The 27,861-nt window shown below is 37.5% G+C and overlaps 1 protein-coding gene across 7 annotated transcripts in view; it reads left to right on the top strand.

Annotated features, from left to right (window-relative positions):
• sulf1 (sulfatase 1) overlaps nucleotides 1-27,861 on the top strand; it is a 107,094-nt gene that overhangs the window by 67,399 nt on the left and 11,834 nt on the right. For 6 of the 7 annotated variants that reach the window (XM_059524611.1, XM_059524610.1, XM_059524609.1 and 3 more), the window contains 8 exons: nucleotides 16,711-16,927; nucleotides 18,119-18,358; nucleotides 19,109-19,260; nucleotides 22,878-23,047; nucleotides 25,829-25,979; nucleotides 26,069-26,244; nucleotides 27,277-27,405; nucleotides 27,684-27,740. In XM_059524611.1, coding sequence (XP_059380594.1) covers nucleotides 16,759-16,927; nucleotides 18,119-18,358; nucleotides 19,109-19,260; nucleotides 22,878-23,047; nucleotides 25,829-25,979; nucleotides 26,069-26,244; nucleotides 27,277-27,405; nucleotides 27,684-27,740 — 1,244 coding nt within the window. In that variant the 5' untranslated portion in view covers nucleotides 16,711-16,758. Of the gene's footprint in view, nucleotides 1-16,710; nucleotides 16,928-18,118; nucleotides 18,359-19,108; nucleotides 19,261-22,877; nucleotides 23,048-25,828; nucleotides 25,980-26,068; nucleotides 26,245-27,276; nucleotides 27,406-27,683; nucleotides 27,745-27,861 lie in introns of those variants that run through there. The other variant, XM_059524615.1, reaches the window with a different exon arrangement.

A 27,861-nucleotide genomic window follows, 5' to 3' on the forward strand; every position in this document is an offset into this window, starting at 1 on the left:
ACAGATACATGATCCTGATCCCCGCATCTTTTAGAGATTGCTGCGGTTTTGTGTCAAAGTCTAAACAGCCGCTGCAGCTGCTGCAAATAATTTACAGTTCAAGATTTGGATCTGCCAACACTAATATTGTTTCAGTAGCTGTTCGGTCTTTTGGAGTGTTTGAGCAGGGATCAGCTGTACTATGAGAGTGGGTCCATGAGAGAGCATGAACTCTAAGCTCTGTTTGTGTGTTTGTGTGTGTGTGTGTGTGTGTGTGTGTGTGTGTGTGTGTGTGTGTGTGTGTGTGTGTGTGTGTGTGTGTGTGTGTGTGATAGAGAGAGAGAGAGAATGAGAGAGAGAGAGAAGTAGGACTTGTATTGAAAAAACAACTCTGGGAATAATTTTTGTGATTTTAAATTTAGATTCCATTCTTATTGTCAATGACCATTTCATATGCTGTGATTTAATATCCTGTATGGCTTCTCAGTTTCCCTAAGGCTTTGGACATGTGTTAAGTATTTAACCCCCTGCCATTCGTGTTCACTTACAAACTCAAATCAAAAGCAGTGGGAACCCTTGTGCCACTGCGCCGCATGGCTATTGTGCTGTTTATAAAATGGTTCTTTGCTTTTAACTAGTTGCATATATTCAGTGCTGTTGTCAAATAAATCACAGTTGCCATCATGCTGGAGATTTAACAGCCTTGTATGTACGGTGCTTTCTGTCAAGTGGTGGAAAAATGGCACCATGTGTAGGTGGTCAACGGTGACAGCTGTTCCCAGGATCCTCTGAGGAGCACCATTGTGTAAGTTGCACAGCCATTCCCACCACATGGACATTAAACGTCTTGTTTAGATAGGCAGTGAGAGAGGAAATTGAGCCACACTGTGTAGTAGCTGTTTATCTCAGCTTAATAATAGTGTTCCTGCAGGAAGTGAGGTTGTAATTAAAAAGGGAAGGGTGGGTGACATCATAGCTGTAATTGAGAGCTGACAGTGCATGATGTTGTCTTGCATATCTGTAGCTCATAGCACTACTTTATGATCTATAGTTTATGATTTCACTGTGAATATCACTGATCTCCCTTTATAGAGTGCATTCTTGATGTTTGGATGATTCTTCCTGCTTTAGGAACTTGTGAGAAAAATAAAATTGAATGAGATCTCAATAGTGCCCCCAAGTGATTATTGAGCATCACACTATTGCATCAGGCTCATGGTAAGCAAATCCAATTTGGGTTGACTAGATACCCAAGACCTGGACCGTTCTGTATGTGTCTTTCAAGAACTTGAGGCTTCCACTGGTTCCTATGGTCAGAACTTGATGATAAAGGCTCTTCCTCCAATCGAATTCAATAATTAAATAGAAAATTAAAGGTTTATGGCAATTGACATTGTATTTTGAAGCAACTTCATAAAGAGATTCTGGGGTCAATCTGAGGAGCTCCAAATGGTGTCTCCATATATATATATATATATATATATATATATACATATACAGTACAGACCAAAAGTTTGGACACACCTTCTCATTCAAAGAGTTTTCTTTATTTTCATGACTATGAAAATTGTAGAGTCACACTGAAGGCATCAAGGGCTATTTGACCAAGAGGGAGAGCGATGGGGTGCTGCGCCAGATGACCTGGCCTCCACAGTCACCGGACCTGAACCCAATCGAGATGGTTTAGGGGTGAGCTGGACCGCAGAGTGAAGGCAAAAGGGCCAACAATTGCTAAGCATCTCTCGGGGAACTCCTTCAAGACTGTTGGAAGACCATTTCAGGTGACTACCTCTTGAAGCTCATCAAGAGAATGCCAAGAGTGTGCAAAGCAGTAATCAAAGCAAAAGGTGGCGACTTTGAAGAACCTAGAATATGACATATTTTCAGTTGTTTCATACTTTTTTGTTATGTATATAATTCCATATATAATTCCACATGTGTTAATTCATACTTTTGATGCCTTCAGTGTGAATCTACAATTTTCATAGTCATGAAAATAAAGAAAACTCTTTGAATGAGAAGGTGTGTCCAAACTTTTGGTCTGTACTATATATATATATATATATATATATATATATATATATATATATATATATATATATATATATATATATATATATAGGTTTTTTTTTTTTTTTTTTTTTTTTTAAGATGCACTCTGCTAATAAGTTCTAGACTTAGGTGCTACTTGGACACCTACTTGAACACCTTGGGGTAATTGGTAAGGTAATGGAGCCAGTCATTATTGATCTTCTTTATTCACATCATAGCAGGTGAACAGAAGAAGAGGCACAGATGTTTAGTTGTTTTTGGCTTGTCCAAAAAACAGACATTGTTAGGGGTTTTCTGAACACTCAGGACTGGGTGACTCTGGAAGAGTCATTGTGGAGGATTGTGATGGACTAGGTCTGAAAGAAATTTAGGGCCTTTCAGTTTTGTAAGGGGAAGTTGAAAGAGCTCAGAGGCCTTTGCCTAGGAGGTCAAAGGGTCTAACCACCATTGTATCAACCCGAGCCTTCCCTTGTGTTCTTAAACATTCTTACACATTTTCTTACCTGCCTATGGATGGCATTCTCCATGCCTATTACACTGTACAAAGTTGTAGAGAACAGGCAATCCTATTTAAGGTTGAAAGAAAAAGGGCCTGCCAATATCACATACAATTAAGCAGCCGCCAGGATGCACTGGGGTGAAAGAGGCTCAAAAAGGTGGTGTGGCCAGGGGGTGATGCTTTTATCCTCCACTAATTCAGAATAGAAATAGAGAACCAACTGGGGGGGAAGAATAGGCATGCAGCTCTGCCAACAGCTCACCTAATAAAAGACAGCATGCAATGCTTTCAAAAACGTAACCTCCCACCCTTTCTGTTAAATTTATTTTTTCTTCTTCAGCTGCTGCAGGAATGAATTGAGTGGGTCCATAACAGCCTCTTTCAAACATGACAGCTCTAAGCATGCAACGTATCCAGACTCAAGCATATTCTGTTGCTGAACGACTTTGATTTGCTTTCATGTCTCTCTCATCTTTACCATGGGGATATGAGTCTGACCTCTGCTGTGGCTTGCTCTTGAGTGGAATGCCTATAAACCTTTCATTGCTTTGGGTTTGTCTCGCCAGGGCCTAACATGCAAGCCACTGGAGAGCCGTACCATCCAAATGAAGTGGTTCTGTGGTTTTCCTGTTTGGTTGCCATGGTGTGATCAATGTGGCAATAAAGAAATTAGATGTAGATCAAGGGTAGGGAAATTGCATATGGTTTTCTCCTCTTTTAATTAATTTTAACAAAATGTTGTTTTTAGTTGATTGACAGATGTTTTATTATACAAAAAGAAGAAATAAGTGTCCAGTCTCTATTTAATTTTGTGACTGTTCCAGGAGAAGGATAAAAGCCTGTTTAACTTAATCTCTTAATTGCTACTTCAAAAGTTATATAAAATATATATATACACTAAATATAAATTGATATATACTATATGTACAAATTTTTAATTTATTTTTTTAGTTGCAAACCTCACATTACAATTTTCTATTTTGCACATGACACTTCCACCCGTAATAATTTAAATTGATTATTTTTAATTCTGACTTAAAACATTTCTTTCTCGCAAATAGCTGCTTTGTTGTAATTGCGACTATTTAATTCTCAAAATGAACATTATTTGACATTTCTTTTGAATGCGACTTTATTTCCTCTTTGACTTATCTTATATCATGGTACGACTTTCTTATTTTGAACTTTCTCTTATTTTTCTCATAAATTTGAATTCCAGAGCTCTGCTCAGGCTCATTTACATATGGCATGTTTTTCTCTGGCACTCTGCATTTTAGGTTTGGCCTGCTGGCTGTGAATTCGTAAATACATGTGAATATTTGCCTGCACTTCTTTTGAAAATGAATCCTGTGATTTTGAAAAGATCATACAGTCTGTGGATGGGCGTGACCTGTAAGTACAGGTGTCAGAAAAATGCCAGTGCACTCAAAGTTAATTACGTTACAAATGATGTGATCGCACGCTTCGTAAAAAGCCACACGCATTCACGCCTCAAGCGCTGGCGAAGGGAGCATCAGAGTACAAATTACAGGTTGCATTTTTCATGTGGCTGAAGAGATGGATAACAAATAGGGTATTTTTTTTCTCCTTTTATGTCTAACATCCCATCGGTGTCTATAGCAGAGAGTGACGGATAAGGTCAGGGATGGGTTTTTTTTTCTTATAGTCTGTGTCTTTCTGCAGAGATTCTGTCTGTACATGCCCTGCATTCTGGAAGTGTACCATTTCACACTAGGACAGAAATGATCTGACTGGGTCCTGCTGACAGAGCCCTCCATCCACCCACTTACCCCTCCCAAAAACAGTCTGGAATTCTGTTCCTAAGCGCCCCTTGTACATGTTCAGCTTTCAGGTTGCAGCAGTCTTCGCTATAAGAGATAGAGTCTTAAATGAACATCCACTGGAAAGTGCTTGTGGTTTCACCAGCATTGAGTATGTGCTTTCCAACACATCTGACAACATGTAAAGCTCTGATGTGCACTTCTGTGGCTTTGTCATTCGAGATGCAGCAACTAAATCTCTTACTTTGGTCCAACTGATTAAAAAAAAGTGTGAGTTGAAACTTGATCCTGGCATTAAATGGAGTAACACGGTCTCTCCACTTTCAGACAGGCCATATGTTCCAGTCGTGAGGCCTGCCGTGTGTGCTTGCCGGTAGAACAAGTATTTATGTTTGTTTGAACAAAATTCAGTTTGGCTCGTTAACTTCAGGAGTCAATGGAATCCCGTTCTAATTCTGTTTTGATCTGACCTTCTTTTCCTCCTTTTCACCTGTGCCCTTCTATGACATCGGAAGTATGACTGAATTTAATTGGATTAAAATCTCACACTTTTAGACTACTTAAACAAGTGCACAAAACCTTGAATTTGCCATGTACCATGTGAAAGAAACTGCTAATTTGTTTTGACAAGTGTTCCAGTAGGAATATTCATCAGTCATTATCAGATGGGACTTTTCATCAGTATACATCTGTGCCCATGTCAACAACAAATTGGCCTCCAAGACACGGAACCCTTCTGGCATAGATGCGGCCCGGTGGCACCCTTTTCTCTAAAAGCACAGGATCTATGTCTTAAGGCTTGTCATGGTGCCACGCGTCTTCAGTCAGCAAACGGCACATATAATATAAGGATCACTTAAGCGGCAAGGATACTCCAGCTCAAACAGATTTGCTTGGCTCCCTATGTTCTTCATGTGGGAGCTGGCTGCTGATTTAATGGAAAAGACATTGATTTATTTATTCAGGACGGTTACGTCAGTGGAAACTCACTGAAGCAATTTGAATATTTTCTTTATGTGGTATTATAATGTGTTTGGTGTATTTGCCACTGTGGTGCGAGGAAGATTTCTTTAAAAAATAAAAGTTTAGATGAAACGTATTCTCTGGGAGGTTCCCTTTAACTAGTTTTATATTGGAATCTGGAGTTACAAAATGTCTTTTTTTTTTTTTTTTTTTTTAGGGATGTATGTTTTGTGGAGAATATGAACTGAATGTCAAAGGCACTGAAAGAAGAGCATTTCTCAAGACAAAGAAGCACATTTATTATGGTATGGCTGGTTGCAGCTGTAATTAATTTTTCTCCGCCTCCCACCAAAGACCCATAAAATGCTTTTACTGTGTCTGTTTCTCTGTTATTTGTCATATACCGAGTTGATCAAAGGCCAAATGTTTGACATTGCCCCTCCTCCATTATGCTGTCTTTGGAGATCTGCTTTTTTGCTTCTTTCATTAACCACATACTTAAAGAAATGGCCTGAAAACCTCTCCAGCGAGACCTCCCAGCTGACCGAGAGAGGCAAGGATGGCTTGCTTCAGCTGCTTCAACTTGAGCAAAAACGCCAGGAAGAATCTCTGTTAGGACACTGCCAAATTTGGTCAGAGCTGATTTCAGTTTTACCTGGCGATCGCAGTTGATTGTACTTGCATTTAAACAGCAGGGTAAGTAGCCGGAGAATGTCGAGGAGGTCTGAAGCCTTGACTGAAGACCGACTTTGCAGGTGGCTAATGAGTTGGGCCTTCATAAGAGAAAGCTAATCTCTCCCAAAGCCAAGCCGAGGAGGAGCTGAATGGAATTTGCTTAGCTCTGAATTCTGCGCCTTGTATGTTTGAGCCTGCTCGCTCTTTTTCTCCCACAGTCGAGATGCTGTGCTGCACTCACCAAGAGTCACATATGCCGCGGTATGGGTCACCCATAGCTCCACAGTCACTCTCCAGCAAAGTGACTTTAGGGACCTCTCTGCTGCTAGTATATTGGGTTATGCAAAATTCATAAAAATTGCTCTAGCCCCCCGCCTTGGCATTCAGAAAACAGTGGTGGTGATGTGAGCTTAGTTTGGAGATTACAGAGGGGTTTTGGGTGGGCTTTAAGGTGCGAGTGAGGCCCAGTAGATGGGGTTCTTGAGCAACGACACGGTCGACTGCCATCAGCTGCAGCTGGGTGTGGGTTTGTGCGAGGCTGTTAATGTGAGCTGGCATGGCAAAGCAGCTTGGCAGCCTGGGGAACTAAAGTGGCCATGGCATCAATCTTTCAAAGTGTTCAGACTGTCTGCACAAGTTCCCAGAAGTACAAATTAATTAATCTTTTTTGTCTACTACTGTCCTTTGTCGTTCTGCAATCTAAATCAGTGTTTTTGTCCTAACCAGCTGTCGCTGGACAGTTTTGTTAGTTGCCAGGCTTTTATTTGTTTCGTGCTGGGTAGGCCCTACTCTCATTGGTCCAAATTCCTGTTTCCCGCAAGGCTTTGAAGTCTGTGGGAGGGAGATTATTTTAATGACATTTACATGCATTAATAATGAATGAGATGGGCTCTGTCAGGTAACAGGACCCCTGAGCCCCCACTCTCTTTTGGGTCTCCTTGGAGATTAGCATAAAACTTGTTTTCAATGAAAGTCACTGCTGTTTTCTCTGAAACCACATTGTCAAAGCCTTTATGCCAGTGGTTAAACACTAACAATTATCTGCTAAATATAGTCCATTGCATGTTGAAATGTGTTTCATAAAAGCCTCTAAGAAAAAAAATGAAGTAATAGTTCATAGTAGTTCATGTGTATCTTCTAATGCTCTAGGCTTAAACAAAATACTACGTAACCACTAGAAGTTGGTCGTTTTAGTCCATTTCTTCAGAAACCACTAGATAACTCTGTCAGGATGAAGAACTTTGGCCTACAGGCGTCCATATGGCATGCGCTCCTGTTTGGACAGTGGCATTTTTATGCTGGCTGGTATTACACTGTTGACAACTGCTGCCTCTCCTGATTTGATTTGATTTTGGCGGTTTGCTCAGCTGTTCCAGCAGATAGAAAAGCTTCTGTTCCTTCAGCACAAGTCAAGTCTCTAGATAAACACACAAACATGGTAAGTGCCAAAGAGAAAAACTACTCTGGAACATCAATGGGATGTTTCAAGCACACAGCCTTGCATTTGGAAGAACTTTTTTGGATTTTTGAAAGACTTCCCCCAATGGGGCAGCGTGACTACCAGGGCAAAGCTCTGGCTTTTGTCATGGAACTTATGTAGTCATTCAAATGTAGAAAAGGGGCTTTCTCTGTTTGTGATTTAATTCAGATTTGTAAATTCATTACTTATATTTTAGGTGCTTTGGAACTTCAGAGAACCATCAGAATGTGATTAACAAATATTAGTGTTAGATATTAAAGTTTTCAATTAATTTATAATTTTCTATTTATGAAAGTTTATATTTGTACATAAAATGATTGTAATATTTTATTTATTTATTTATTTATTTATTTATTTTATTTTTGTCTGTTTTATAAACCTTATAAATCCTTTTTATTTATGATTAAAATGATTAAAGGTTGATATTGGGTAGTTAATTTTGCATGTTTACAACATACTGTGATTTAGAAACTCTTGCATACTTAGTACAGATAGGTTTGTGATTATCTAAACTTCATCAGCTGAATCTCCTTTCAGTGACTGTAACCCAAAAAGGTTTTTTCTATGTTCTGTGAGCTATCAGGCAGAGTAGCAAAGTTGCACATGGTTTCCCCATTTAGAAAAGGTGTTTGAGTGTAAGTCAGTTGGCATGGTTGTCATTCATGTGACTGCAGTGTATCCATTCACTCTGTAAAGATTGGTCCGAATGGTCCAGTGATGTGAGAACAAACTGAAGCCACTTCAGTCGGATTCCACATTCTTTTTCTTACCACATAATCAGTCGTCTGTTCCATTAGTGAGAACAAAATGTGCCCCGAAGTTGATTGAGCAAAGAAGTTACATTTGGGTACCCACTTTAAAACTGGTCACATCACACTAGTTTTGTTGGCTTTCCTCACTCCCATGTGGGTGGATGGCTCTTGTTGATGGATTTTTTTTTTATTTCTCCAATGTATTTTTTTCCCCAATGAAAATCAGTGTGGTCCAATGTTACATTTGGGTGCACATTCTAAAATTGGTCGCATCACACTAGTTATGTTGGCCTTCGTCACTCAGATGTGGGTGGAAGAGATCGACCGATATGGGTTTTTCTATAGCCGATGCCGATGTTTAGAGGTCAGGGTCAGCTGATGGCCGATATGTGCTGCCGATTTTTATGTATGTCAATCATTTACATAAAAGTTTTTAAGCATTTATCAAGTAGAACTTTTCAAGTTTGTTGGAACATAAATGTAAACTTAAATATATATTTAAATAAATACAATTTTAGAAATAAAAATCAATTAAACTGAAAAATATAAAACATTTAATATATAGAAAATAAATAACAGTAGTGCTGCAAAAACACTAGCAACCAGCAACATTTGTGTTTGGTATAAATGACACAGAACATCTAAAGTGCATTCTAATTTCAAACTTACATCGCAGTCTGTTCATTATTAAAATAAAGTACAGTCAACCAAACATATAAAAGGTTACACTGGTCAGTTTAATTAGACCATATTATACCGATCCACTCTGCTGTTATGCACGTTTTTGCTCATGTGAAGAGGATGATCTTTTGCGTCTAGTTTACATTAAAAAAATAAAAAATATTATAGTTTTAACATTCAGATACATTGCGAATATGGAAACATTTGGATATGTGCAGAACGAGACGTGAGCAATAACCTCCAAATACATCTAGCCAAACCCGCGCTCGCTCGTCCTCTTATGGATCGGATCATTTTTCGGATCAGCAAAAAAAAAAAAAAAAGGCCAAGACAAATAAACATACGTTTTGTCTTTTTTTTATTAACATTAAATTATGAAATTAAAATATATGAAATCAACTTAAAGTGCACATGGCATAATATCTTATTTTTTACATAATAGCTGGACTTCTCATCTCCCAGTGTGCTGTGATGAAGTGAGCAGTTAACGTCACAGAGCTCTCCGTCCCCCTGGATGTCCACCCTTCTGTCGTGAGCGCAACAGAGGATGCTTGGGGATAGTTCATCCACAACTTTTTTCTTCTCCTGTTCATAAAGATCTGGCACAATCTTTTCGCTGAAGTGGGTGCGTGACGGGATGTCGTAACGACTAAATACACTCTATTTGTATTTAGAAATAAATTTAGAAATACGGCTTTACACTCTAACCTCTTTCCTTCATCATTATATCTGACAGGGAAGCCAAAATGCGCGGGGCGTTCAAGCTCCTCCGTTCCTCCGCTCGCCATGACCACTGAGTGTGGACTGAACATGCGCAACTTTTTTTTTTTTTTTCATAAACTAATCCGCGGGTCACGTGTGTGCCGAGCCGAAGATATTGATCCAAACGGATCACGGATCAATGATGATCCGTTGCACCACTAGTGTCATTTGAAAACATTGCAGTTGCACGAAACCATGTAAAGAGGCGCATTCAGCGGTCTCATTGACGAGAAACAGTCAACAAAGTAAAATGATCTCCAACGTATGGCGCGCTCTCTTCATTTTATCAAATGATCATAATCACATCTATTCATTTTACAGTACTGCTACTAGCATTTTATTCATAATAAAACCCCTTTAATTCGGGTGAGAAAGCTTTTTTTCCAAGTGGCTTTTGCACATAATAATAATACCGCTGCAGACGCATTTTGCAGCATTAAGGTTATTAATTGATCGTAAATTTAAACTACTTTCGATCATGGAAATTATCGAATATTGACATCCCTAAATACAAATGAGTTGGATGGAAACCTGGTCATTGTCTGCATCAAACCATGCTTCCGAACAAATGTGATTCACGGTTCTAGGCAGCTCCAGGACAGCTGTCTCTCCGAGCACGGTGCTGTCTGTGAGCGGGGTGGAGTAACGGAGCCCTCAATCACGCTGCAGTGTTTGTGAGAGCTGCCAACTTCTCCAACAGTTTTGGCTTGGGGTCCTTCAAATGCACAGCAGCACTTTCCACTGCAACAATAACACGGGGCTGCCCGCCGACGTGCCTGACTTTAAATCGACGCTACTAAACACGTATATCGGCCGATGCCGATATATAAAAAGATGACAAATATCGGCCCGATATATCGGCCGACTGATATATCGGTCGACCTCTAGATGGAATCCTCTTGTTGATGGAGGCTCATGTGGTGTGGCTGACCACAGTCCTCCACAATTTTGTAGGCTTTGACACTGTGGATGGAGCAGCAAAGTCCTGGCTGATTTTAAAAAAAGAAACGTTGCAAAACACAAAACCTCAGAATTCTGTGGCTAAGTAATCATTTCTCCACCGATGGGAATAATCAGCATACAGAAATATGCAAACAGCCTCTGCAGAAACTGTCATCAATGTGAAGTCTCCATGCAATTCCAACAGCCTTTCTTTTGCTATGTAAAACTTTCCAGAAGATCACCCAAGTGAGAGGAACTGTCTGAGAGGAACACCAAAAAAATTATATTCTCATCTACTCAATCTCATTTCATTCTAAAATCATCTTTCTTTGTGGAACAAAAATAATAATATTTTATATATATATATATATATATATATATATATATATATAATTGTAAAATAATTGTAATATTTAATAATTAAACTTTTTTTTTCCTCCAATGAAAGTCATGTTGTTTTAAATACCATAGACTTTTATTTTATACATAAAATCTCTTTTCCCCCCTTTTCAAACGAAGAAAAGGGAAACACTTTATGTACTTTATGTATAATGCATTATAAAAGTAGTTTTAAAATCATAATGCACTTTATAATGCATTGTACATTCTCATGAATATTTGTAACTACAGTTAATACATTATAACATCAATTCATTGTTACACTATGCATTTTTCATAGTCACAATGTATTACAACACACATTATAAATATAATGCATTATACCCTTTAATAACCTATATAATGCATTATACATAAAGGCATTAAGTAAAGTGTTAATGAAGAAAGTTATAGGGCCCTATTATACACCCGGCGCAATGCGACGCAAGGCGCAGCGCAAGTGTGTTTGCTAGTTTCAGTCCAGCACCGTACGCATTTTCCTGTCCAGCGCCACGCCGTTTAATTAGCAAATGCTTTGCGCTCATTTTTTTGCGCCCATTGGCATGCTGGTCTAAAAAAGAGGTGTGTTCAGGCGCATTACTGGCACATTGCTATTTTAAGGAGCTGTGTAAATAGCAAATCCGTCATGGTACGAGCGCAACTGGCTCTTAAAGGGAATGGAAGATGAGACTCTGATTGGTTTATTGCACGTTACGCCCAAAAAACACCCATTACTCATTAAGAGAATAGGGACAACCCATTTAGACCATGCGGTCGTGCGCGCCAACTGTTTTTCCATCATTAAAATAGCAAAAGTGGATTTGGACACGCCCTGAGTGCACCTGCGCAGTGCGCTTTACACTTTGCGTTTAGATCGTTAAAATAGGGCCCATAAAAGTTTGGAACAACATTTTAGGTAACACTTTAGTATAAGGACCAGTTCTCACTATTAAGTTGCTTGTTATCATGCCTATAATTAACATATTGGCTGTTTATAAGTAAATATAAGTCACATATTCTGCATGAACAATCCCTTTAAAAGGTACTATAAGCAAATTTTTTGCAAATGCACAAAATAATTGGCAAGCTTCTGAGACAGGTGTGATGTTTCAGAACACCTTGTTCAGTGATTTCTGTCAGGTAATGGGATATTCTGAGCTTCGTTAAAGAAAACAAATCTTACCTTGGACTCTTTGATAATTAAAATGCAACTGTCACAACCAATAAACAGTGAAGTGTTCTTCCTGCTGATTGTTCTCCAGTGACTTGGCTTCTGTACAGGCACATTCTGTGAAGAACTCGGAACGAGCAAAGTCTCTATAGTGAGGGAATGGAAAGGGGGATTAGCCCTCGAGACTGTCTTTGTCTATGGAAACCTTGCATTTATGAATGGCTGACTCACTATTTAGCAGTGCCATCTGGTTTGATTTATGCTTGTTCTTTGCTCACGAGGGACTCTCATTTGCAATGAATATGCACAAACAACTTTGCCATGGTGAAGGGCGAGTTCTTGCATGGTGCTCTGGTTTAAAAGGAATTATTTCAAGCTGACAGGGATCAGGGTTTTCAGTGATTTTTAGAAGCTGATCGCACATGTTACGAAAGCGGCCTTGGTGGACGAAGGATTGACAGAAACCAGACTATTCGTGATGCAGTCTAGATGTTATAAAAACCCAGCTCGGTTGGAAAGAATGTGCCGGGTCATGACATTCTGATCTTAATCGTGTGGCCTCTTCCTCAGAAACTCATCTATCCTTACCTATGAAGCCTGTGAATTCGGCGGCACTCGTTTCCGAGAGTCTTTTGAGAGTCCAGGTGCTTGAGGTTTGGGTTAACCACCCCACATTACCACGTGGGTCAAAGGGGGTTCAGGGCGCATGAAAGTATGTGGTCTGGGCCTTCACCACAGGCAGCAGTGGCAGCTTTTTGCTTGCCAAGAACCTCTGAACCGCCATCTCTGATAGAACTACATGCTAGAAAACACCGCTTTGTGGTTAGGAAAGGTGGGGGGGGGACTGGATGCTTTAGTATGCATGGAAGGGGGCTGAAAGCATAGTGAAATCATAAAAGTACAGATTTTGGATCACATTGAAGGACTCTGGTCCTGTCATCCATTAATCTGAAAATTGCGCCTCTTTCATATGGGGCTATTTTTTGGCAGCTGTGTGTTAGGCTTGAAAAGTCCAATAGTAGTCTTTTTGTTTTGGTCCTTTGAACCTCCGAGAACTTTTTTTCTTAATAAGTCCCAAATATTATTCCCCCATCTTAGCCCTGATTAGTACAGTAGAGGCTAATTTACTGGGTCATTTCCTCTAATCCCTAAAAACAATAAGGGCTGGGACGATGCTTGCTCTGGTGCTTGTCTGTGACCCAGAAGAAAGCTTTCTTGTGTTCTTCAGCAATGTGGGTCTACAAACCTGTTGCTTTTGCATTTTTATTTATTATTATTAGTAGTATTATTATTATTATTATTATAATTATTATCTAGAATAGAAGTAAAAATGATTGGCTTAATATTATCAAGAATTAGCATCCTTAATTTTTCAAAACGACATCGTCTAGCAAAAGTATCCTCTTGACTTGTTCATTCTGAGGAGTATAACTTCAGTTCAGTTGAGTGATATGGGCACTATATCTCAATGTACTTCAATATAACCAACTTTTAAATAGTTACACAATGTTTAAAGCGAGTGAATTGGAAGTACTTTTTGTTCTCCACATTACAAGCACATTATCCAAATAACAGTTCGACTAAGCCAGAGGAAGTCGCCAGGTTTTCCGCTGAAGGCTTCAGACACAAACATCACATCATTTTTGCATACCAGCCCAGTGCTGATTCAGTGTTCGAGAGTCATGGAAGTGTGGAAGCTTTGTTTCCCGTTATTCCTGGAAATGGAGGATAGCAGGTCTGTTTTTCGTAGGTCAGTGGAGAACTCGCGCATCCGAGAAAAGTAGTGGTGTATGTTCTTGCCAGTGACACCAACTGGAACACATTTTCACAGTAATGAGGGTAATTAAAACTAAATTATAATTCACGACCCTTCATCCCTCTAGGCAAGAAAATAGAAGAGCTATTTTGGGTTGACTGTTTTCTAAAATTACAGTGCTAGAATGAGGGTGAATGTGTCATCTTTAAGGGCAGAGACAGTTTAATTCAGGGTTGCTTGAGGAACACATGATTGAGCTAAATAGCACGGTATTGGCTCTTTTATATGTGGACTTTTTTGGCTGCCGTTATTAATGTTAGTTTCAAATTGCTGGAGGCACATCATACAATAATTCATTTTGTGGTTTCACATGAGAATGGCAGTGAAAGGGACTCATTTAGCACTTTAAATTGAATACTGATGCAGAAATGTCAATCTAATTTCCACCATAGACATTAAACAGATGATGGAAAGGAAGCATACGTATGAATGAACGTCTGATGGACTTCTATATATATTTTCTGGGCCTTAAGAAGTTGAGATCTGGAAGTCATATTGTGTGTGCGCATGCACATTCTGGTCTGACTGGACCCTGCCATCCCCAGCACCAGGGGTTTGTCTAAACAGCGCCAGTGTTTGTACAGTGCTGTCAGGGTGACTGGACCAACTATCCCTCATGCTGCCTGTCTGAAATCCACGCTGTCCAAAAAAGCACTTAGAGCTCCATTTGACAGGCAGCCTCATCTGCACAATGATGGAGGAGGGCAAGCACATGGTTTTCCATTCAACAGGACGTAACGTGGTCCACCCACTGAAAATGAAAATTTACATTATTTACTCATCCTAATGTTGTTCCAAATCCATATCACGTTTTTTTTTTTTTCTCATTGGTATCAGTCCTTACATTAAAATTTTATAGCGATCACATCTGTCAAGCTACAAAAAAAGCAATATGAAAGCAATGTAGAATTACTTGTAAGCTACATCATATGGCTTCAAAATATGTTAAATTTAGCACTCAAGTCAAATGGAGTAATTTTATACTCATTTTTGGAGATTGATAGATAACAGCAAAAATGTTTTTGTTTAATGTTATGGGTGCAAGTAAATGTCAAGCCACTTGAGTTTCTCAATGTTCATGTTCAACCACCTACGATAATATTCAGTTATGCAAATTGTCTAACTTTTGATGGTCAAATTTAGCTATTTTCAATTAAAAATAGGTGATCTTTTGCACAATTCATGTAAAGTAATTCATAACTGAATGCGGTGAGAAAAGAAACATTAAAATATCCTTTTTCAGCATGAAAAAGAGTTTGAACTTTTCATATAAAATCACTTTCTGCAGAAAGTTTGCATAAATTGCAGTTATTTTTCTGTTTTTTTTTTTTCTTCTTGGCTCCTTTAGGTTATTTAATTTCTGTTACATTTGTGACAACACCCATTTGGTTTAGTCCCCACCAATGTCCAAAACATGGTTACATCCTTGCTTTCTCATAATATGATTTAGATTTACGTCACTAATTCTCAAGGGATTTTCCATCTGTCAAACGGAGTATTGTTAGTTTGAATATGTGGACACATTGGCCTGGAGTTGATACTGTAAAACCAGTGCTGACTCTAATTTACTCATTCATTTCTTGTCACAAGTATGAAATGACTATTGAATTCGGGTCATTTACACTGCCAAACAAAATCAGGCCAAATGAATGGCATGCAATGAGGCTCAGGTGCATAAATGGCCATACTGTTTAACAGCTCATTGATCAGAGACAAAGATCAGCATGAAGCCAGAAGCAATATGGTCCTCCATAAGGTTTATACAATAAACTCGCGAAGAAAATAGACAGGTATATCAATCAAACCCCCTTTTATGCATGCATGTCAGGGAAAAATAAAATGTAAAAAAGGACTTTACCTTATGCATTAGTACAACAACTACAAGACAGCTTCCTTTTTATGCAATGAAGCATTTCTATGGAATAAAGATCTTTGCTTGTGTAGAGCGAATGCCATGCCTTGTAAAGGGGTTAGTGTGTAAACCTGCGACTAGCGACCGCAGCACAAGGGTTAATGTAGCGAAACCCTCTCCCCCGTACTGCCTTCACTGGCTTCGTAATTCCCACCGGGTGTCCGCTAGGGGTCACAAGCTTTGGACCTTTTGAATGACAACCTGGCCATAAAATGTGATTGGCTGGTTCTGGGACGGTGCAGCTCTTAATAGCCAATAGCAAGTCTTCAGTGGTACAGAAGGAGTGTGACTGATTAGAGAGAAGGAGTTGGCTTGTCTGCACACACGGAGAGAGACACTCAGGCCTTTCTGACTTCAAGAAAGTGTCTGTAAATATGAGTGCAGGACTGAAGTAAAGATATTGGGTGTATGACGCCACATGTGACACTAAGCGAGGAACTTTACAGGTAGGATTATGGAGTGTTTTTATGTTCATTAAGTTGCAATTTTATGCAAAAATTTTAAGCTGAAGTATCTTTTTGTATGTTTATTTTAGTAGGAGGACATCCTGGAAATATGTTGGAATTTTAAAGCATGTGTTGATTCCTTTAAAAGGGGTTTTTATGTTTATTTTCAGAGCAAGGTTTGATATTTTCTATGGTCTGTTGCTGTTCTTGTGGATGGATGTGAAAATGACACTGAGCTTAAAAACAGATGCAAATGATTTATTAGAAGTCGTAGACAAGGATCTGGAGTTCTCATTTGTTTTGGAAAGGAAGGAAAAGTGGTTCTTTTTAGTCTCTCCAATTTCTGTTAACTATAGTAACATTTGTTTTGACCTTTATAGGAACCCGAAGCATTAACATCTCTTTGCTCTTTTCTAAACAGATTACGTTGTAAGGATTCCAGCCTTCTGATTCGTGTTCAAACAGTCCCATGATGCAGCTCGTGAGCCTGGCCTGGATGATGGTCCTGGCCGCCCCACTGGTCTGCTTTGGTTTCACCACACGTGGTCAAGGCCTGCGTGGGCGGGTTCAAGGTGACCGACGGAACATCAGACCCAACATCATACTCATCATGACAGATGACCAGGATGTGGAGTTGGGTGAGTATACCAGATGCAATTCATCATTAATGGCCCATCTGTTCTGCAGACGAATGAGGTGGAGACATCTCTTGAGGCTTTGTCAGTGCCCGGCATTCATTAGTTATGAATCAGCAAGTAGTCTGGAAAGTTACTGTAGAGATCCTCAAAAACCATAATGATACTTGGAGAAAACATGGGAATGGAACTGTAGACCAAACTTTTTTATTGTTATCATTCCCCTAAATGATTTGGGTGTTTGAATTTGCACTATTCACTTCAATGTTTGTGAGATTTTGTTTTGTTTTGTGTTTTGGTTAGTTTTTTTGGTTTGTTGTTTCAAGTAGTATTTGTAGACCATTTCCATTATGGCTTACGTAACATTCTTAAATCAATATACATTTACTTGAGGAGCAAAATCATGTAAGATGATGTAAGGTTTTTTTTTTTTTTTTTGTCATCTGAAAAATGCATCAAACTCAGTCGAGTTTTTATATAAAATAAGAAAATTATCTCTCACTTGGGTAAGAAAAGTAATGTTCTTTTCCATTTGGATCATGTGCATTTTTCTTACCACTCTGGGAGATATTTCTTTCTTGTTTAAGGCATGAAGTCACTTATTTTTGTAAAACATTTTCCCCCTCAGAAAACAATTAATCTTGCTACTTGAGTAAATGCATTTTGAATTCAGAATGTTTACATATCTGTTTGGAAAATGAGACAAAAACTGGAAAGACCATTTTAGACCAGCATGTTTTTCATACTGGTCCATGCTGGTTTAAGGTAGCACTGGTCTAGCTGGTGGATCACCATAACCAACTTAGCTGATGATGCTGGTTGACCAACATAATGGCTGATTAAGTCTCCCTTGGTATCTGTCCCATAACGTAAGCCTAAATGTTGTCACTGGATCAGGTTCCTTCCTCTGAGAGCATAACATCCAATAGGTCTCAATCTCAGACTGTCATCACAGGTTTGACTTATTTTCTCTTTTAATATTTAATGGCTTCCCTCAGACATCTGAGAGGCTAAGGGCCTTAGTACTGGAACCACAGACAGTCGTTGCATTGCCACAGAACTACAGGGATCCTTTTCCACATTGAACACTTTTAGAGGCTACTTTTGACAGCATGTTTTGTAATAAGACATGTTGAGGTTTGAACTTCTTAAACTGATTTACCGAACATGCATTTGTCTCGCTTGCTGTGTCAGGCTCATTGCAGGTGATGAACAAAACTCGCAAGATCATGGAGGACGGTGGGACCTCCTTTACAAATGCATTTGTAACTACGCCCATGTGCTGTCCATCACGCTCTTCCATGCTGACTGGGAAGTATGTCCACAACCACAACACATACACCAACAACGAGAACTGTTCCTCGCCTTCCTGGCAAGCTCAGCATGAGCCGCGCTCCTTTGCCGTTTATCTCAACAACACTGGATACCGAACAGGTAAGAAACCAAATGAGAGACAGATAACTCATTCTTGACCTGCTTGATCGGAGTTGAATCCTGCTTCCATCATGTCCTGTTACGTGGGTGTTGTTCACTACCCCATACAATAAAAGCAAATAGCGATGTATTACCGCTCAAAAGTGTGGAGTCAGTACGATTTTTTTAAATTTAATTTTTTAAAGAAGACTTTTATGCTCACTAGAGCTGCATTTAAAAAAAATACATTATACAGTATATTTTGTAATGCTACAAGTTTCCCACTTTACCCTGGAAATGCATTCGTCTGACAGTGTTCTGCAATTTGACTGGAATTTTGCTTTCACATTTGTTCCTAAAGGTCAAATAAAAGTTTTACAGGAATTTTCAATTTGTCTGGTTTGTGGAAGCTAAACATGGATCTAAACGTGCCAGTAGCCCTGTGCAGTGTTTCTTGAGTGGCAGCGCGTTTTGACCCTGAAGGGGTTCAGGTCTCACTACTGCTTGTGGTTTCCAGCTGATGTGTTAGTCTACAATTAACTCTCCAGGGCAGACTGGCTGTTTGCCCAGCTCTTTTGCAAGATGTTTTGGCTTAGCTTAGAGGGGAAAGGGTAGAGAAGACATGTATACAATGCAGAGAGAGAAATTTACAGGTACTGTTCATAGGCAGTGTTTTGAGACGCTTGTCGTAAATGATAATTATTCTAGCCTTTGTGTCTACCTCACTGAACACAGATTCAAGTTTATGTTTTTCTTTATTTTATCCCACAGCTTTCTTTGGGAAGTACCTCAATGAGTACAACGGCAGCTACATCCCACCTGGCTGGCGCGAATGGGTGGGACTGATCAAAAATTCCCGTTTTTATAATTACACCGTCTGTCGGAATGGGAACAAGGAGAAGCACGGCGCGGATTATGCCAAGGTATGTGCGCTTGGTCACATACATTTACAGCACTGTCACCATGCCAAGAGCTGTAAAAAAAAAAAAAAAATCAGTTTGTTCAATTGTATGATCTGTTCGCGACTAATTTCAGGCCTCTAATTACATATAAAATTTGGGTCGGTTGACTCCACATGGAATGTGGTTAGATTAAAGGAGGCATGGGGAGTTACGTCGGTGTCTTGTGTATCATCAGGTGGTTACACTGAATAAAACTTGGTAGAAAAAGAGACATTGTCCTTGGGGCAAAGTTCCTTTCTGAGACAAAACTATGTTCTGTTCTGCTGATTTGACAGGTTGGGCATTTGGACAATGTTCAGACTGGTATACTTCTACTAGTGTTTCGTTCTGCATTAAATATAATTTGTACATTTTTTTTTTTTTTTTTTAAATAAGTCAACATTTAAGCACAAAATTGAGTCCGCACTCATAAAAATATGTATCAATAGCAAAATAGTTTTTATATATTCTATGTACTATTAATACGCAGAAACTGACTTTGGTGTTCATACGATGTGCATGTGTTTGATGTCCATATAATTTGTGTTTGATGTCCACAGAATTTGCATGCATATTATATGCACTTTGTTAGCTTGCATATAATTAATTTTGGCATAGAGATATTTTACCTACTTACCTCACACCCCAAAACATACGAATTGCATATCATGCTTGTCAAAGTCCATTTTTATGTATAAATAGTTCGCCAAATAGAAACAGAAACCATTGAGGCGCACATTCATGAGATCGAGTTGATAATTACTATAAGATTCTAGGGATGCATTTTGACACAAAAATGTCACTATTCAATTCTGATTCACAAGCTTTTGATTCAATGTCTATTATTTTGGATGTATATCAGGTACAGTACATGCCAAATTAATGCTGTAAAAAAAGAGTCAGTTAGTATTACATTACTATAATGTTGAAAGTTAAAATTAACTAATGTGTATACAAATGCTTCAATTACATTAAGTAAATTTCTTTTTAAAATAGTTACAATTACATGATTCTATTATTACTCCAAATCTTTTTTCCTTTTTTTTTTATATAAACATTTAAATGGTTGCCGTCATAACTTTTTATATATATATATATATATATATATATATATATATATATATATATATATATATATATATATATATATATATATATATATATATATATTGTAGGTAAATTTTATGTTACTTGACATTCATTGTCAAACTTTTAAACAAGGTCCAAATTTAAAAACAAACAGATGGCATATACATCTGTAATGCAAACAGAGAGAAAAATTTTTTTTGTACAATACAGTGTCTCCATATCTTAGACTGATACTGTGTTGTACTAACCCTTATGTTTATTTGATTTTTTACAAGCTTATATGGACGTCTTTTTGCAGTTAAAACACTGATTTAGCTATAACATGAGACAGTATACGGATTTCGGTAAGCTGTACTCCTTGCCCTATGGTGTTTATTCATTTATTTCGTGCTGAAATTGGTATTTAAGCGGATGAGATTATAATTTGCGTGCATTTCGCTCTGCCGCTTCTCTTGAACTGAGGCGCTACAGTGATCTGTCACTCTACCAGTGTTGTCAGATTGGACAGACGATTTCAAGCCCAAAATCTCAGAAAAACCCACCCACTCAAACAAAGAAAATGCCCAAAATTTAACTGTCAAGATAACATGATAGAATATGGCTTACCTTCGTGACAGGTTATCATATTACACAGTACTGCCCTGTGTGATAGCTACATAGCCATGGTTTACAGTATGGCTAGATGTGAAGTGATTGTGACTTTTGCCATCCTTGTGCAAGACCTTCAATATGAGCAAAGTGATAAAATCAAAGTTTAAAAAGTTTAATTTGACATGGCTACCTTCCGTCTCTAGAGTGTTTTTGAGCTGCTGTCAAAACAAGCTTTTGGAGTCTATCTCAGGTAGCATGTTTTTCGGGGAATGTGGAATTTGTGCTGAGGTGTCATGGTTTGGGCATAAATTGGCTTGGAGGCAGTGTAGGTGATGAGCAAATAAATATTTGGACTGATACTTGGGTGTCAATAACCTGCTTGTTGAATTGAATGAAGGTTTCTCCATGAGGTTTGCAGAAATTTTGTGGCTATGTTTTCAAGTGGTTCCTGGAAACCCTTAGTTAGCGACACTTATGTTCCTGTTTAAATTGAGATTTAAAGAATCAAGAAAGACCTATGAAAGTTTAGAAGAACATCTTGGCCAGAAATGTTGCCCCAAATTTTGCAACAAAAATGATTCTCATTGGTGAAGAATGTCACACGTTTCAGATTAGCTGTAGCCTTTTTGTCCTGTTTAGTCAACAGGTAAATCAATAAGAATTTGTTGCAAAGGCACAGTTTGTGATTAATTCAGTCCGAGATCTTTAATGCATTAGTTATGCTAGGTATATTCAGATTCTATTTCACTGAAACATTCAAGATGATGCTGTATAGTTTTCCAATGTAAACAAACATGCTGGTTTAATTAGGTGTACAACAGAGACGTTTTGCTGTAATGCAGAGGAACAAGGTCCACTGAGCACGTCTCTAAACAATAACTTCCAAAAGACTTTCACTCCCACAGATGCTGGTAGCTGCATGTTTTAGCAATGGGGAGGGTAAAGGGGGGCGGAGACTTTCCCACAACCAGCCCAGATCAGGAGCAGTGCCATCAAAGGGCTTATGGCTTAAGCATCACGTGATTTTTACCCCCAAGCCCTTGTGCACATTCCTGCTTCTGCCTCATAGCAGTAAGATTGAGACTTCAGTGTTGTCATAACACCAGACTCATGGAGGCCAAGACCCTGTTAACATTGAGTGAAGCCATCAACACCCTTGTTGTGTTTAGTACTTGTGAGCATCATGGCATTAATTCTATTGTTGAGAGTGATGTCAGTTATTTATATATATATATATATATATATATATATATATAAAATAAATACTAAAAATCTGTACCATTTACAAGAAAGTTTAAGCAATGACTATAAAATACACTTTTATTTGTTTATTTTTTTTTCAAAATATGAGTTCAAGAATGTTTTTAGGAAGTAGCAATAAATGATATTACATCCAAAAATAATATAAATATTATATTATAATGTAAAATTTTAATATTAATACTAGTGTGTGTGTGTGTGTGTGTGTGTATGTATATGTGTATGTATATGTGTATAAATATATATTAAATTATCTATATTTATCAGATTTGCACAATTTTGAGGGTCTAATAATATCTTTCCCCAAATAATAATTTTTTTTTATAAACAAATGTAAATATTTCTAAATAATTAAAAACATTTCAGTGGTTTTAAAAATGTTTAAATGTATGAATTGCAATTTAAATATGTATAATTAATTCAAAATTGTAATTTAAATGTTTATAAACAAATTTAAATATTTTATGATATAAATGAATTCTAAAATAATAATTGAAATGAATTCCTAAATGTAAATAAATAGATCTAGACGACGACGACAACAACAACAAAAATCATGTCTTGACCCTTGCTTTATTTGTTCAAGCTGTGAAAGAAAAGCATATCCATGTGGAGAGCATTAACTATGTATGCATGATTTTTGTTTCTTCCCGTTCCAGGACTACTTCACTGATCTGATTACCAACGACAGCATCAACTACTTCCGAATGTCCAAGCGCATGTACCCGCATCGGCCGGTGATGATGGTGATCAGTCATGCAGCACCTCACGGCCCGGAGGATTCAGCTCCCCAGTACTCCGAGCTCTTCCCAAACGCTTCCCAGCACATGTGAGTGACTCCCAGAACATTCAGTTACACTCTCGACAACGATGAACTCCACTGAACCCAGTCTATCCTGTCCGAGAGCCAAGCCCAGCTGGTATAGACACTGGCATTCAAATTGTTGAGTCTAGATATTTTTATTGTTCTGTATGTATTTATAATAGGATATTCCAAGGGACACATTTTTTAATAGAACAGTAGCATTCCAAGCAGATCATTTTCCTATGAATTTTAAACCATTATAATTTGGCTTGCAGGTAAATATAAGCTTGTAGCTTTAGGAATTTTTGTGGCCTCATATATTTGGATATGGCATTAAAATTAGACTCTTAAGAGATGACAGTGCACTGAAATGCACTTCACACTCGACACCACCACCATGAAACTAAAGTGATTTGTCGTCCAAGTAAAGTTCTGGCACATGCAAAGTAAGATGATGGGGGATGAGATTTTTATGGTTCTCACTCCGGAGCCAAGACCTTGATGGGTTCACTGCACTATCATCAGTTTCGTGGCTAGGTTCCTATTCCACAAACAGCGCTGTGGCAACAGGCCATCCATCTCCAAGTCCTTAACATCCCAGGCATGTCAGGATCCTGGTCAGGGCGACATCACACTTTTGTCCCTCGGGCCTAACCATTTCTTTCAGCCTGTCTTCCTACACAACATTCTGGCTCTTCTCATATCAATCATGCCTTTCAGTATGTAGGTTTGGGAGAATGCATTGTCTAAGAAGACCCTTTTGCGTTATTAATATCTTTTTAAGTGCATGGGCTCTGAATGGATCACACTTGGAAACCCCAAGGTTCAGATTGGCTGGCAAGTCGCTCTGGTGCCGAAAGGGTTGCCTGGGAAGTTGTGCCAAATGAACAGTGAAACAGATGGCAGGCGCAGGTTGCACTCTGGAGTGATGCAGCAGGGTTTTTGGGGTTTATTTATCATCAGGATAAAAATTAACAAAAGCATGCATATAAAAAAAAAACACAAATAAGGTGCTCCACCAAATATAGAGAGGTAAATACAGAAAAAGTGGGAGGGGAAAAATGGCTTCAAGAACTATCTTTCTTTCTCTCCTTCTCTTTCTCTCTCTCTCTCTCTCTCTCTCTCTTTTTCTTATTTACTTGTATTTATGTATTCTAGTTATAGTTTACAAGTTTATTTTGTGTCTTTGTTTTACATATATATTTTTCTGAAGTTATAATATATATATGTTTTATTTCAATATGTATTTGCTTTTATTTATTTTACTTATTTAATTGTTTTATATTTTACTTATATTTAGTTTATTTTTATTAATACTGCAGTATTTTTATTTATACTACAGTTTATTTTGTGTATTTGTTTTACACATATTTTACTTAAGCTATAATATAAATACATTTTTAAATAAGCATTTGTTTACTTTTATATTTTACTCATGTACAATATCTAAATTAAATTTTAATATTATTTATTTATTTATTAATTAAAATATCTACATTTGAATATTCATTAAAATATCAAAATTAATAATGTAATTGGTTATATTTTTTATATTTTTATTTATAGTTTCTATTAGTTTATATATATATATATATATATATATATATATATATATATATATATATATATATATATAATTTTTTTTTTATGAAATAAGTAAAATAAATATACATTTAATTTGTTTTGTTGTACTTTTTTATTATCATTTTAATAGACTAGACTTTGTCTGTCTTTATAATTAATTTGCATAATAGGAAATTATACTACGTGGCCCTGCTAGAGTCATTATGTGAAAGTTAAATAAAGCCACGGATGATTTTCCTGCCACTCATTGCGTAAGCCTGTGAGCTTTTTAATGTGGTAATTGATACCAAAAATCTCAAATGCATAAAATCTGCATTGCCATATGATAAATTCAAGGGGCAAAGTATGTGTGTGTTGGGGGGGGGGTAGAATTATTTTTATTATTCTTATCACATAGAATGAAAGAGTATTTATGGAGATTTCAGAAACATGTGATGTTTTCTGTGCTATAGCAAAAAACTACACAAGTATTTTTTCTCAAAGACAAACGTTCTCCACCCTGCTTTGTGACAGGTGTTGAATCTGGACTAGTTCCATCTTTTGATCTCCAAATTTCAAATTTGCTCTACCTATGCGAAGCCGTTTTTCTGTGTGTGTGTGTGTGGTATATTAGTGTGCCTCACGAGCTGGGTGAAGAGTTCAACGAGCGGACAAAGGCGGACTGAGGAGGAGATGGCAGAAGCCTTCATGTGGCCATCATTCATCATGACACTAGGCACAAGAGTCTAGTCTGGAAAGCGAAGGAAGGCCATGTCTTTCAGCTGTGGAGCGAGGCCAACTGCAGTCAACAGGTGGCCATCTCGCAGCCTTAGCTCCACAAACAAGTCCACGGCCTCCTGTTTACCCAGCTTTTTATTCTCCACTTCAAATGCAAATGAGTTATAGCTCTGTCCTTGCTGGACTTATTACAAACTTTATTTTGGGCCCGAAGGCTGGGGAAGCTATTATTTTTCTTCTGCATGTGCCAACCCTCAAACGATTAAACGCTGCCAAGAAACCCTAAGACTCTCAGCATGGTGTGAGGAGAGATGGAGAGCGAGCCCAAGAAAAACACCTAGCGAAGAGAATTAGTACGTTTCCGTGGAGGGGGAGGGCGACTGCTGTTATTGATGCTTGTCAAGTATGTTATACAGCAGGCAACTCCAACAACCGCAAGTGCTTGTGAAATGGCAGACAGGTGCATGTTTTCCTCACAGTAGTATGTTGTGCTTACTCACGCAGAACTCCCAGCTATAACTACGCACCAAACATGGATAAGCACTGGATCATGCAGTACACCGGCCCGATGAAGCCGATTCACATGGAGTTCACCAACTACCTGCACAGGAAGAGGCTCCAGACGCTGCTGTCTGTAGATGACTCTGTGGAAAAGGTCAGCAGTTTAGACATTCTTTCTCCAAATTCTGGATATTTAACAGACTTTGTACAGAAACGGAAAGGAAATGTGTGTTTATTTTACAGATATATAATGTCCTGGTGGACACTGGGGAGCTGGAGAATACATACATCATTTACACAGCGGATCATGGTTACCACATTGGCCAGTTTGGCCTGGTCAAGGGGAAGTCTATGCCCTATGATTTTGACATCAGAGTGCCGTTTTTTGTCAGAGGTCCTAATGTGGAACCAGGAGCCAGGTAAAATCAACTTGTTTGAAATGTACATTTTCCTCAATATAATTTCTTTCCACACTTTATATTTGTATATTTCAATATTAAAATTGAATACGGTAATAGATTTAAAAAATAAATGAAGAAAATCTATATAATATATACAAAATATGTATTAAATTATTTATTAAATAAACATATTATATTAAATACATTGTTTAAAAAAAATATTATTTATTAAAAATTGTAATTGTTATTTATTAAATAAAAAAAGAAATAGTACATAAAAATGTATAACATTTATATATTATATATATTCAATTAATTATTTAAAGATAAAGTATAACCAAATTTTAAAATATATTTGGAAATTATCATTTTTATTTATTAGGATCATATAATAGTATAATGCACATTTTGTAATTTTCGCACATTAAAATATATACATTTATATATTGTTTTACATATTTATATAAATGTATATTTTTTAATTAACTGCTCTATGTAAAACTAAACTTGTATTAAACTGCACACATTTAAAATTACAATATACACTAAATGATATATTCATATTTAAATGTGTATATATACATTTTCACACTTTTGAAAATGTTTTTATATAAAATTCTTTATTGATGTATATATTTAAATTACACACACACACACACATATATATATATATATATATGTATATATATATATATATATATATATATTTATATATATTAAAATTTACTGTAAGCACAATATACAAACATAAAAATGTATTAAATTATACACATAAATTATCTATTAAATGATAGATTTATATGTACATTTATATATAATTTTGCTAACTTATGCACAATATTTGCACGATGTTATTAGCACTATCGTGCAGTATAATACACAATTCATACAATTTATTTAAATACTTTTATTAAATATTTAAACAATGTATAAATTTATATATGCATTTTAGATATGCATATTAGTTTTATCAATATAACATGTAACACATATACCATATGCAGCATATAACATAACATAACATATATAATATTTTGTATTACCCCACAGGAACAACCATCTTGTACTAAACCTTGATCTCGCACCCACAATCCTGGACATAGCTGGTCTAGACACTCCACCTGATATGGACGGCAAATCTATCCTGAAGCTTTTGGAGCAGGAAAAGACTGGGAATAGGTGAGCTAAAACACCTTCCCAGTGTAATAAATGGTTGTGGAGTATCTGTTTATTGCTTTTAATTAAATTAAGTTGAGTTTAACGGTTTGTGAACATTTGGAGTTCATTTATAAGGGGTTTCTGGCAGGTAAAGAATGCTGGAAGTGCTCTGGGGTCGCTGCCACTCATGATGGCAGGAGAAGTTGAGCAGATTCAGGCCAAGCTAAACATCTGCTTATGGTATGCAAATGACACAAAGACTGAGAGAGAAATAAAATATTTGTGTTTTCGTATTGCAGATTCAAACCCAACCGGAAACCCAAAGTCTGGAGGGACACATTCCTCGTGGAGCGGGGGTAAGGCAAACACTATCCCCCCTCTTCTCAATCATACTGCAGAATGTGCGAAATAAATTTGAATTGATTTATTTTGTACGGGAGGCTCACCGCATGCAGTTCAAACCATTCCACGATTTCA

Source organism: Carassius carassius, chromosome 35, assembly GCF_963082965.1.
Source record: "Carassius carassius chromosome 35, fCarCar2.1, whole genome shotgun sequence".
NCBI lineage: Eukaryota > Metazoa > Chordata > Actinopteri > Cypriniformes > Cyprinidae > Carassius > Carassius carassius.